The 12,029-nt window shown below is 38.2% G+C and overlaps 1 protein-coding gene across 1 annotated transcript; it reads right to left on the bottom strand.

The window, feature by feature from the left end:
- Positions 1–260: 260 nt before the first annotated feature.
- On the bottom strand, positions 261–10,606 carry LOC138016971 (protein amalgam-like). Its single transcript, XM_068864160.1, has 4 exons — positions 10,301–10,606; positions 7,702–8,049; positions 2,569–2,907; positions 261–683 (listed from the first exon to the last, which is right to left on the bottom strand). Exons 1-4 carry the CDS (start codon positions 10,416–10,418, stop codon positions 361–363), a joined length of 1,128 nt encoding a protein of 375 aa, XP_068720261.1. The 5' UTR covers positions 10,419–10,606; the 3' UTR covers positions 261–360.
- Positions 10,607–12,029: the final 1,423 nt, after the last annotated feature.

Raw genomic sequence — 12,029 nt, 5'->3', positions numbered from 1 at the left:
TCAGTCTTTCCTGGTCTAGTGCTCTTTAATCTGAAAACCTGAGAGGTCTGGGGAATACCAGAAATTCTCCTTGATTATCAGCTTACAGTACATGTATGGACAATGTATTAAGCACAACTTCGCCCAGTTACAAAACTCACAAAAATTGGTGGATTCGATTGAATGCATGTAGGATAAAAAAAGAAAACATCTTCTATTCATCCACTCATTGCTTTATTATTGCCCCCATTCTTGGTGAACGTTTGCAGCACAATGTAGATGTAAGTGCCACCAAGCAAACCTAAACATTGTACTGATTATTGAAAAAGACAAAAACTAAAGCACAAGTTGCTGCTTTTAGACATTTGTGGCCAATGCTCTTTAATCGTTGCTTATATTTTTCATGATCATATACTTACCAGATTCAGAGGATTGCACTGTCAGTGGAAACGACCAAGGGCTGTCTCCTTTCCCATTGAATGCCTGTACTTCAATGGTATAGTTGGTGTATGGTGATATGTTACTGAGTGTAGCTACTCTAGATTTGTTTCCTACAATAACCTTTTGAGAATGTGTTGATGCCCCAACAACCTCCCACCGCACATTGTACCCTGTAATTCCATCACCAGGTGCACTCCATGTAATGTTAATGGATGTTGCCAGAATAGATGTTGCTATTGGAGGGGATGGTCTGCCTGGTATACCTACATGTAAATGAAATTCAATTTACAGACATTCATAAGATCATCAAAAAACGAAAGGCAACTACACTTGTACAGTTGTACACTATGTCAAAAGCATCCTTCACCTATATCATCCGTTTCTAAGACCCATTGGTTTCTGGTTGACAGTGCAACACAGTGTTCAAAAATATCAGAAACCTGGCCACGTATCTGCTGCAGGTTAAATTTGATATCAGGTCAATTTGTTTCAACCTTGGTTGAAATTGCAAGACATAAAGATAAATGGAAACCCAACAGTTATTTGAAACTATGTGTACATTTGCAAGTAAGTTGGTCCTGGAGGTACATGTAAGTGGATTACCTTACTGTAGCTTAAAATTTTGGTGAGTTGATTATTTTATAAAATACCAATGCTTGCTAAGTCTAGGCACTGATTTTAAATGCTTAGCATTAAGGTTGGGGATAGGCATACGTACTGTGCATGATATTCTACTTTTTTATTTCAGAGGGATGAATCTCCTGAGGGCAGGTTGAAGAATATTGAAATATTCCCTTCAAATTAAAGTGAATAATAAAAGAACTGAAACATACATGATGTATTGTTGATTTTTTATTTGCTTAATTATTTGCTCTATCTTTTGCTGACACTGAATTCATAATAATCAAAAGCATTAACTAAAGTGAAAGCAAAATTTTGAAAAGTTAACAAAAAGGAATTTCATAATCTATTGTTCAGAAGCCATTTTGCAGGGATCAAATGAAATGTTTGTTTTTTTTTTTAATTTTGTCTGTTTGTTGAGATGTATGTAGTGATAAATCCAAACTATGTGATTATTTTGGCATAATCCCTGTGACTTGTCCACTCATTAATTGTGGCCTTTTGATTTCTTTTTTCTTTTCTCTGAGAGATTCCGAAAACCACTTCATACAGCACTTTGGCAAAGGAACTGTGAATGGTTGTTTTTTTACAGGCTGTTTCTCCAAGATAATGACGCCAGTGGTTTGGTGACAAGTTCTTTTCTTTAATTAAACCACACATGCCAGCATCCTTTGTGCATAGTGTGAACGATAAGTCTGTCATCACTTTATTCACAAAATTAATTACAGTGTGTATTTGGTCCAATGGTGTGAGGGTTCAAATCTTAGGAGCGGCATGGAATGCTGGAAACTCAAGGTAGTAATGAAAGGGATGGATGCGGCTAGAGAGGAAGAATGGAAGGGAAGGGAGAGACGGAGAGTGGAAGAAGAACGGATGGAAAGGGGAAGATGGAGGAGGAATTAATTTTAATCAATCTCTCTTTTTGCATTACTTTCTTTTTTAATCCCCCCTAAAAATCCAGGCCCCATTTTTTTTTAATTACATCCCAAAAAAAGGGAAAACCCCCTTTTAGACAGTTCATAATAACCTAGGTTGAAACAAATTGACCTGAAGGTATATAATTTGACCTGCAACACACCCACCAATCAAGTGAAAGACACACTGATGCTGAGCCCAGCTTCAATGAACCCTCCATGCCCCAGTTGTTCAAATGATGGATAGCGCTATCAGCCAGATAAATCATTATCCAGTGGATAAGTCATAGCAAAACTAATTGAGTTATCCAATGGATATTGTAATTCACATGTATCTGATGCATAGAGTTATCCGCCTTTTGAACAACTAGGGCCAGTTCCCAAGGCCCTTTGCCTCTAGACGTTATCTGAAATGCTATTCCAGTCAGCATTTGAACCACTGCCTCACAGTAATTGTCCAGTTTTCTACAATTATCATCATCACCATCATCATCATCATTATCATCATGCAAAGTAGACCTGGCCTCATGCATCTTTCTTTTTCAAACTACCATGCATACACCAATTTAATTTCCAATTACCAACTATAGAACTGCATATAGCCCTTGCTTACCTCGACGTCTAAAAATAATGACCAGAGAATCATTTCCAGCAGAACTGAATGCTTGGCATTGGTAAAATGAATCACTGCGATCACTAGCAATTTTTACAATGCTCCTATTTGTTGGTGTCGAGGTGGCCGGGAAGATGTTCTTTGGTGGGACCTGGTTCCACTTGCTTTCAACAGGGAAACATTTTTGGATATCTACATCCCCACAGTTTGATGGTTGGAAGAACCATTTAAACGTGGGCAAAGGATTGCTTTTCACTAAGTCACATGAAACTTGGGTCTCCTCATTTTTAAGCTCCAGATACAGCTTATCCTTAGTCTTCTTAGAGATCTGCGGCGCAACTGCAAGTAGAATAGGAAAAATACAATTTAAACGTACACTGCACTAGCAATAATTTTTGACTAGTGCAAAGATTTTGCAGAAGAAACTTCTAGCTTTAATTTGTTGGAAAGTAGTTTACATGTAGCATGCCTGCACTCACCACCAATGACAAACATGTCTGTCTAAGTGAATTAACGCCGCTAAATGCTTGCACAACGATTATCATGGGTTGCTGTACATTCTGCAATTGGGAAGACTACAGCAGAAATAATAATAATATTCATTTTAACCACATCCCTCCTAAAAGGCCATTTATAGATTTTACCCCATGTAATGCCAGACAATCTTCCTCTTGAATGAGGACCCAATAGGTGAAAAAGAGGTACGCATTGCGTATGTGTGGTAGTGCAGTAACACAGCGCTGTATTATTGTCAACTGAGCTGCGTTTTATCTTATGCTTAACATGTAGCTCAAATAGCTTACGATATTGTTTGTGTGCCATATATCATTATAGAGATGTGGTTACTAGTAAAATACTAAACCCAGAAAGATTGAAGAAAATAAAAGGGAATCAAGAAACATTGGCCTGGAGGCTGATATGTTGATCGTTTCCAAGTTCCCTTACAATTTGTTTTTCACCACAAGGTTAACCGTGCACTCTGAGCTTCTGACAGCTTTCTAAGACAAAAGTTCACTGAAGTTAAGCCCTGTCAGGCAGGCTTAGTATTTGGATGGGTGACCTCAAAATATACGACTCGTCAGAAACATAGGACTGAAAATTCTATTTTAACGCTCAAAAATGGGAACGAAGCAAGGTACTGATTTGTTAGCTTGCTTTATGCAAAAAAAATATTGATGCAAAAGTAAATAAATATTGATACACAGGTTTTAGGAAGAGAAGAAGAAGTTTTCAGGAAATATCGATCGAGAGTAAAATAATTTTATTTTGCCATCAGCAACAAAATTTACAACATGAAAACAACTTACATTTTGAACAGAGAAATATAAAAGGTTACCATCAGCAAAAAATATTTTGGGAAATTTTTGCTACCTTCAATTTTTTTTTTACCTGTTACGGCTGAACCCAGTCAATGTTACGGGTGATGGTTTCTACAGAATGAATATTCAATGGGGCAAAACAAATTGAAATTTACCTTCTAAAGAAAATATATGTAGTACCGCTTAAAAGTAAGTTACCACCTTGCATCGCGTTTCCTGCGCAATGCAATTCCTGTCGCACAATTCGCAACTGGGGAATGGGGGAGCATGCCCCAAGACCCCCTAGGGACTCAGGCCCTTTGGTTCGCTTGCAACGCTTGCTGTTTTCAAAGAATGAAACCTGACTGTGGTGAACAAGTCTAGCACCGCCAACCATCACTATCATTTTCCTTCAGATCATTGCATTTAAGAAGAGATGTAAAAATATATGAATCATTGCATTACTTGGTTGGGCGAGTGGTATGCAAATATTTTTCTATGTTTACATTGGAAGTTTACATTTGATTCACAATAAAATCCATCGCACGGTAAAGCTCACTGTTTTGCTTTTATATATCAATCCACGACATAGATTAGAGTTTTGAAGAGAGGACTCACAGGGACGATAGCCGCTATCTCGTTTTCTTGTTAAACAGTTCCTGTTGTTATTTAATTGAGGAGTAACGCTTTCGTGCATTAATTCTTGACTAGTGCAAAGATTTTGCAGATGAGACTACTGACTTTAGTTTGTTTGAAAGTAGTTTACATGTAGCATGCCTGCACTCACCACCTATGACCACAAACATGTCTGTCTAAGCGAATTAACGCCACTAAATGTTTGCACAACGATTATCATGGGTTGCTGTACATTCTGCAGTTGGGAAGACTACAGCAACAGAGATGTATCCAGAGAGCGTCATTGAGTCCTGGGACGCACTCGTTTTTCTTTTGGACGCATAAAATGTAGAACAAAGGGTCCAATTGGACGCAGAAAAAAAAATAGAATGTTTAAACAAATTACAAGTGCCAGGGAAACCATACCAATGGTATATTTCACAAGGAAATTGAACATTTCCATTTCTCACAACGAAGAAATGATCGACTTCCTTAAATTTCAAGGTAAGCTGTTATTTTCTGATTTTTTTAGTCAAATGATTTCATTTTGTCAGGAATTACGTCCAGGTTGAGGAGTCAAGTTTTGAATTCCATCGTGCTGAGTGACATGAGTGGTTTTTTAGGCGAGACAACTGGCGACACTTTCAATCTGCCAAGGATAATTAAACATTTCAGTCAAAGTTCAGGTTGTTGAATGCTTTCCAAGCGAATTTCAAGCATTGGTTTGCTAATCATGAATGAAATGACAGAAAATCCAATGGCGAAGTACAATAAATTTTTGTTTTGTGCGACCCTGTTGATATTAATTCTGGGGGCGCATGTGTCTTCCTCTTTGTTCTTGTTTTACACGTAACTTGTCTTTTTTGCAAATTATGCAACTTTTTTAGAGTTAGTGTTAAGATTAATGTGTTTTTGAACAAAGAAATATAAAAGGTTACCATCAGCAAAAAATATTTTGGGAGATTTTAGCTACCTTCAATTTTTCCATTATAGTTTTGGCTGCACAAGTAAATCGCAAATCGAAAGTGACATCAAATTCAGCGGGTGCCGTGCTCAAGTTATCTGGCATGTTTACTCGCCAGTAGTTTTTTTTTTTTTCTTTCGAGTGTTTTAGAGATTGACAAGAAATGTGCGAATTCAACACAAAGATCACAATCCCCTAACTCTTGAGGTTGACCATTGTTTCTGCAAAGTCAAAAATTTACTCTCCTAGGTGAAGGTTTTTATCACCAGGTAATTCCATGGTTTTGGAAACAGCAGCTGCTTTATTATTCATCAGCGTCACAGATTCTTGATTTTGGGGCTCATTTTGTTGAAACTAAAGCACGCTTCCAAGAGACCTGTTTAAGTTTGTGAGTTATGCACACATTGCAGGCCTGTTGTCACCACGGAATTACACTCTTATACACTCTCACTCTCATACAACCCGGTGACATAGTGTGTAGTGCACTTACAGTGCAGTATCACAAAAAGCAGGACTCAAAATAAATGCAAAACAAAATATGAGCCTGCAATACTTGTGTGTAAAGAAACTGCTGAAAATAGTCAATGATTGAAGGAATGGAGTTGTGCACATAACGTTGCAGCTAAATTACGCTATCTTCAAATTGAAAGAAAATTCACAGCAAGAAACTAAATAATATTATTTTGTAATTTCTCTATTTATTTTAGCAAAAGAAGCAGACAGAGCAAAGGTGAAAACCACTTTAGATATTTTTAGTTGCAAAGGGAAAGAATTCATTTGCAAAGACACTGTACAACTGCAATGGTCACAATTTCGAGCCCTGAAAAGGGTTACAGTAAATCAAATCATAATTTATGCTGGCTTTTGATTGGTGGTGGGGTGAGGGGGGAGGAAACCTGAGCAAGGCTGTCATTAGGGGCCGTAACCCGTAACACCTGTTACCGCTGATCGAGCCCAGTCAATGTTACGGGCGAAGGTTTCTGAAGATGAATATTCAATGGGGCAAAACAAATTGAAATTTGTTAATTTATAAACATTTACCTTCTAAAGAAAATATACAGTACCTCTTAAAAGTAAGTTACCGCTTAGTGTCGCGTTTCCTGGGCGACGCAATTCCTGTCGCGCAATTCGCGAGTGGGGAATGGGGGAGCATGCCCCCAGACCCCCTAGGGGCTCAGACCCTTCGGTTCGCTCGCAATGCTTGTTGTTTTCAAAGGATGAAACCTGATTCTGGTGAACAAGTCTCGCACCGTAGACCATCACTATAATTTCCCTTCAGATCATTGCATTTAAGAAGAGATGTAAAAATGTATGAATCGTTGCGTTACTTGGTTTGGCACGCCGTATGCAAATATTTTTCAATGTTTTGCTTTTATATATCAATCCATGACATAAATTAGAGTTTTGAAGTGCCACTATGACCAAAAAAAATTTTTATATTTCTTTGGATTTCAAAACTATGTTAACTGAACAGTAACTGATCGAAGATTTAAGCCTTGAATTCAAAAAGACACCTGTTTATTTTAACTGGAATTTTCCTGTTTAATGTCCGCCATTACTAACTTTAAAATCTTGAGAGAGCTGGATCGAGGAGAAAATGACGTCAAAGACTCACTAGTTTAGAATGCAATGGATGTGTACGCGGATCGATGATTTATATTTATATGTGGCACAGAGTTCTGGGCTTTCAGACATTTAAACTTGTGTTTTGCATATACCTGTATAATAAGCTGCGTTTACACGCTGAAATTTTAAGCTAGTGAGTAAATGACGTCACTTTTCCCTAGATCTAACCCTCTGAGACCTGTCCAATTGGTCAGTTTGGAACGCGAGTAATGGCGGACCGTGAAATCCAAAACTTACACTCAAATTAAATAGCCTTTGGATAAAAATCAAAGCCAAAAATCTTGCCAGTCAAGTATTGAGCAATCATACTTTCAAATTCTGAAGAAAAAAAAAGAAGTAATTTTTTGATCATAGTAGCACTTTAAACAGTTTCTGTTGTTATTTAATCGAGGAGTACTGGTAACACTGCCGTGAAAGTTCAATCGAGCTCGAGTATGCATACTTGACAATGTTTCGCTTCGGTGATTTTGCGCGAATCAAGTGTCGAGGATCAAATTCGATCCTCATCTCGATTCTAGATCCTCGAGAGGATCAAGTCGAGACTGTCAACTTACATGAACCAATCAGTTGCAAACAAAAATTAATTATCCCAGGCTTAAAAATCAACTCAAAATACCAGGATGCACTTACCACGCACATCAAGGTTGACAATCAATTCATCTGGTGGAGAATTGCCATTTGATGCTATACATTTGAACTCTCCTTGGTCTCTAGGGTATAATGCACTTCGCACTTTAAGAGCTCCATATGTGAAGCTGGTGAAATCTGCTGAAAGTTCCAGCTCTTTATAAACTTCATAAGCAATGCCTTTGCACCTTAGTGAAGACTTGCAATCCGTCTCGTTCACAATTTGTCCTTTTCTGTACCAAGTTACGACTGGTTTGGGAACACCCTCAGCATAACATCGGATAATGTGTTCTTCTCCCTCCTTTATCACTCTGTCTTCGTTTCCTGAAGAAATTGTAGGGGCTGCAGGAGCTTTAAGGAAATACGACAAAATTAGAACGACCATACTTTCCGGGCGATTACCCGCACCGGTCATTTTTTGCAATAACAAGAAAAAAATTTCAACAGATTACCCGCACCAGCAGATAACCCGCACCCAAAGACAAAAGAAATTCGTGAACTCACAAAGTTATCTGCACGAGCGATAACTTTGAGCTTATACATGTACTCAAAAGTAAAACTCTGACCTCCGCGTTTAACACCGGGCATTTTGACTCAATTTTATTGTTCCTCGCTACACTTACTGTAAATGATTGAAGCATGTATTTATTATTCAGTCAATGATCTTTTTATAACGTTTTGCACCAAATAAAAACTACAACCACTGTTTTTTTTAACAAAATATCCTCCTTTAGCGTGAAATTGGTAAGTTTTCACACCTACAGGTGTATTGTTTTTGATCTTCTATTGAATGATACCGCTTGTAAAAATCCGTTCTAAAAAAAATCGATATCTCAGGATCTACTGACTCTAAGAAATCGCTTGAAACGCGAAAATACTCTCTACCTCAAGGCAGTGCTGACAAGGAATATTTTACGGATGTGCCGAATGGTCTGTAATTTTAAGATCTGTCCGTGAATGTTTGTTTACACTCGTGCCGACAATCACCTCTTAATTATGCGGCAGCAGCGGCGACATGAAATGAACATGTCGGTATCAGTTTTTGTGTGTGAATTACTTTAAAGCCTGCTATTTCACATTTTTATTCTTCTGTTTTGAGTTTATTATTCCAGTTAGTGAATAATATTTTATTTTCAACTAAACAAAGAAAGAAGCTCCCTGCTTTGAAATTAGCAAAGTAAGAAAGCAATATCACACGCATGATCAACGATTTTGATTGCCAACGATATTTGTTGATAATTATGTTTTCCATTTGCATCGGTTTTCATCAAGAGCATTTAAGTTTATTAGGCAATTAAAGTGGGATAAAAAAGGCAATACATGTATACAGTTTTTAGGAACAATTTCATTAATGACTTTTATATTTTTTCCCTACTTGCGGTTTTAAAACTATACCGGAAGATTTAAAAATTATCACATTATCCGCACCTTCCTATAACCCGCACCAAGAACTGTTTGCCGAAAAATTAACACTTCACCCGTGGGTAATCGCACGGAAATTACGGTAGTACAAAAGGCCTAGAAGAAGGTTAAAATCCTATTATTACTCCACCAGATGCTGGAAGGGATTCCTCTAAGAAGGACACAGGTAGTTCATGATGTCTTCAAAGAGTAATGCCCGCATGCAATTAAGCACATGGGTTGGATAAACCTCACATCAACCTTACTAGAACTACATCAGAACAGAATTACAGAATAATAATAACTGCGGCACTATTAAAGTGGAGGTTGGGTGCCTGAGACATCCTGGAGCTTCCACGGTGCACTGGTGGCTCAGTTAGTTGATCACCGGGCTACCATGCGGGGGTCACAGTGCTGGAAATAACAGTCGGTCATTGGACGTTGTCCGACCAAATTTTGAAAATGTCCGGTCAATTTCACATTATGATCAGACACGATGACTGAACATCTCACCATCACATCTTGAATTCTCTTCTTCAAGGTTTTGTCAGTCAATAAATTATGTCCGGTCCAATTTGGCAAATGTCTGACCAAAAGGAAGATTTGAGAGGACATATGTCCTGTGAATAAAGAAAAATTATTTCCAGCACTGGGTCATGAGTTTGACTCCAGCAGGATTAACGCTCAGGGTGTTTAAATAGCTGAGATGAAAGTGCTGTCTTTGCAATTACATCCACAAATGGTTCCACTTTCAAGTCTTCTTGGAAAAGGACTAGGCCCCATCTCACAGATACATATACAGTGTATCTTCCATGTTCATAAGTTCCCTGTGGGACGTTTAAGAGCCCACGCACTATTCGAGAAGAGTAGGGGATGAAGTTCCCAGTGTTATGGCTGTCCTTTGTCATGTATGGGTGGGTGGGTATAGCAGGTCTACATCAGCTGAACAGCTGCCAGAAACTTCAACCTGCTCAAACAAATAAATAAAAATTGGCAGCCAGCTAGCTCCAAGAGGGAGACTGCACTGATGGCTGCAAATAATTATTATAACTAAACCACTGACTACAATAATTTACCGCAGTTGCTTCTAGTTGTTAACTGAGTTAAATTTCATTTACCCTCATTACAAATTATTCTTATTACATGTACATCAAACGACAAAACTGCACATGGAAAGATAAAAACCTCAAAATAAACCTACCTTTGATGTTTACTCGAATCACTAGAAAATCGAATTTACTGTGCACTGTCACTGTGCACCTATATTCCCCATCATCTGATGGCTTGGCATTTGTAATCCGAAGGGTTGCTCTCACCATGTTGGTAGCTGGATCCCTGACAGTCGTTACCCAACTTGGGTCGACACTCGTATAGGTGTTTTTAGCAATCCTTTTTTCCCATTTCAGATTAAGTGCAGATCCCTCAGATTCACAAATGATGCTTCTACTTTGCCCTGGTATAATGATTATGGAGCCTCTGTTTGGTAATAGGACAAAGTGCTTTGGCAGGGTAACTGTAATGAGATCAACAACAACAACAATCTTAGCCATATCAATGCACCACTGATACTGTACCAGTGATTTCACCACTTTCAGAGTAATAATATCAACAATAGCAATTGCATTATAAAATTACCTACAACTTAACATAATGCATTTGTACAGTAAGTTGTCTGCACTTACGTATCTGCATCCAAACAGAAGATTTATATTTATACTCTAACGATTTACCAACCCATTGAAATTAAGGATTACTTTTCCCTGACTCAATGGTAGTGTTAATTGGTTCATTTTTGATTGTCTGTTAATTTAATGCCATGTCCCCTTGGTTTTTTAGTTTTAATATTCAGATTCATGAGTCAATGAGAGGCTTTACACTATTTCAAATTCCATCAAGATTTTCTTAACCCACGCAAATCATAGCCTCAAATCATCTATGGAAGGTGATCGAGGGAAGTTTGTTTATCCGTCATGTGGTGGATTATAGGCCAGAGCAACATACTGTACTCAGTTGCTTTCCTCAGTACTTAAAGACTCTGTCAAACGGCATGCATTGCGAGCGTCGTATGATCGTCGTATGTCTCTATCTTGAATTGAATGCCTTGCAATCGGATGCTCGAATTTAATGCTGAATTAGAATTATTACTGTTGATAATTATCATTCCTTTTGCCTTGAATGTGTGTATTTCAATATCGCAAATCGGTAGTTTTGTTGATTTAACTGGTATTGATATATCGGCCGCGAATTTGCCACATTGACGGTGACAAACACCAGTGGATGACCGAGCAGTTGGACCAAGATGAAGTGACCATGACCACTTGCTGATATCCAAATGAAGACCTCGGAGACCTAAGCCACGGAAGTGAGTTCAGGATCAATGGATTTCGACAACATAACCAGTTTCATTTGCTGAAGTCATTGTTAAATTGTACTGAGTGAGCAAGATTTGTTCTCTTCTATGTTTTAATTTCTTTTACAGTAGAATTCCGAAAGCAATGCTCCCCCCCCCCCCCCCAAAAAAAAAAAAAGAAAAAACAGCACAAGAAAGATCTCTAAAGACATTGATGTTTTCGGCTTTGTCTTTAGTTTGGTAATGGTGTTCTTTAGGGTTATTTGAAATGGAGCGAAATACAGTCCATGTTTTCCATAGCAAGGCAAACAGGGGTCCTTTATACTTGCTTGTCACCTCTTCAAACTCCGTAGTTCTTTATTCTCCTACAGCTTGCGTGGCAAGCAACTTACCTTTATCGCGAGTAAACGCAATACTACAATTGCTTGGCCTAGGCCCCCACACAACCACAATACTCGTACCAGTCTCGAACCAAGATAAAATAAAAGGAGCAGCTTGTATACGGTCTCAGTAGCCTCTAGAATCAGGGGAACTTGTTTTCTTAACGTCTTTTCTACCAATATTTATCTCCATTTATTAA

Source organism: Montipora capricornis, chromosome 9 (assembly GCF_036669925.1).
Source record: "Montipora capricornis isolate CH-2021 chromosome 9, ASM3666992v2, whole genome shotgun sequence".
Lineage (NCBI taxonomy): Eukaryota > Metazoa > Cnidaria > Anthozoa > Scleractinia > Acroporidae > Montipora > Montipora capricornis.
Note: the sequence above shows the minus strand (reverse complement) of the source record. Positions and strands in the feature narration are given on the sequence as shown.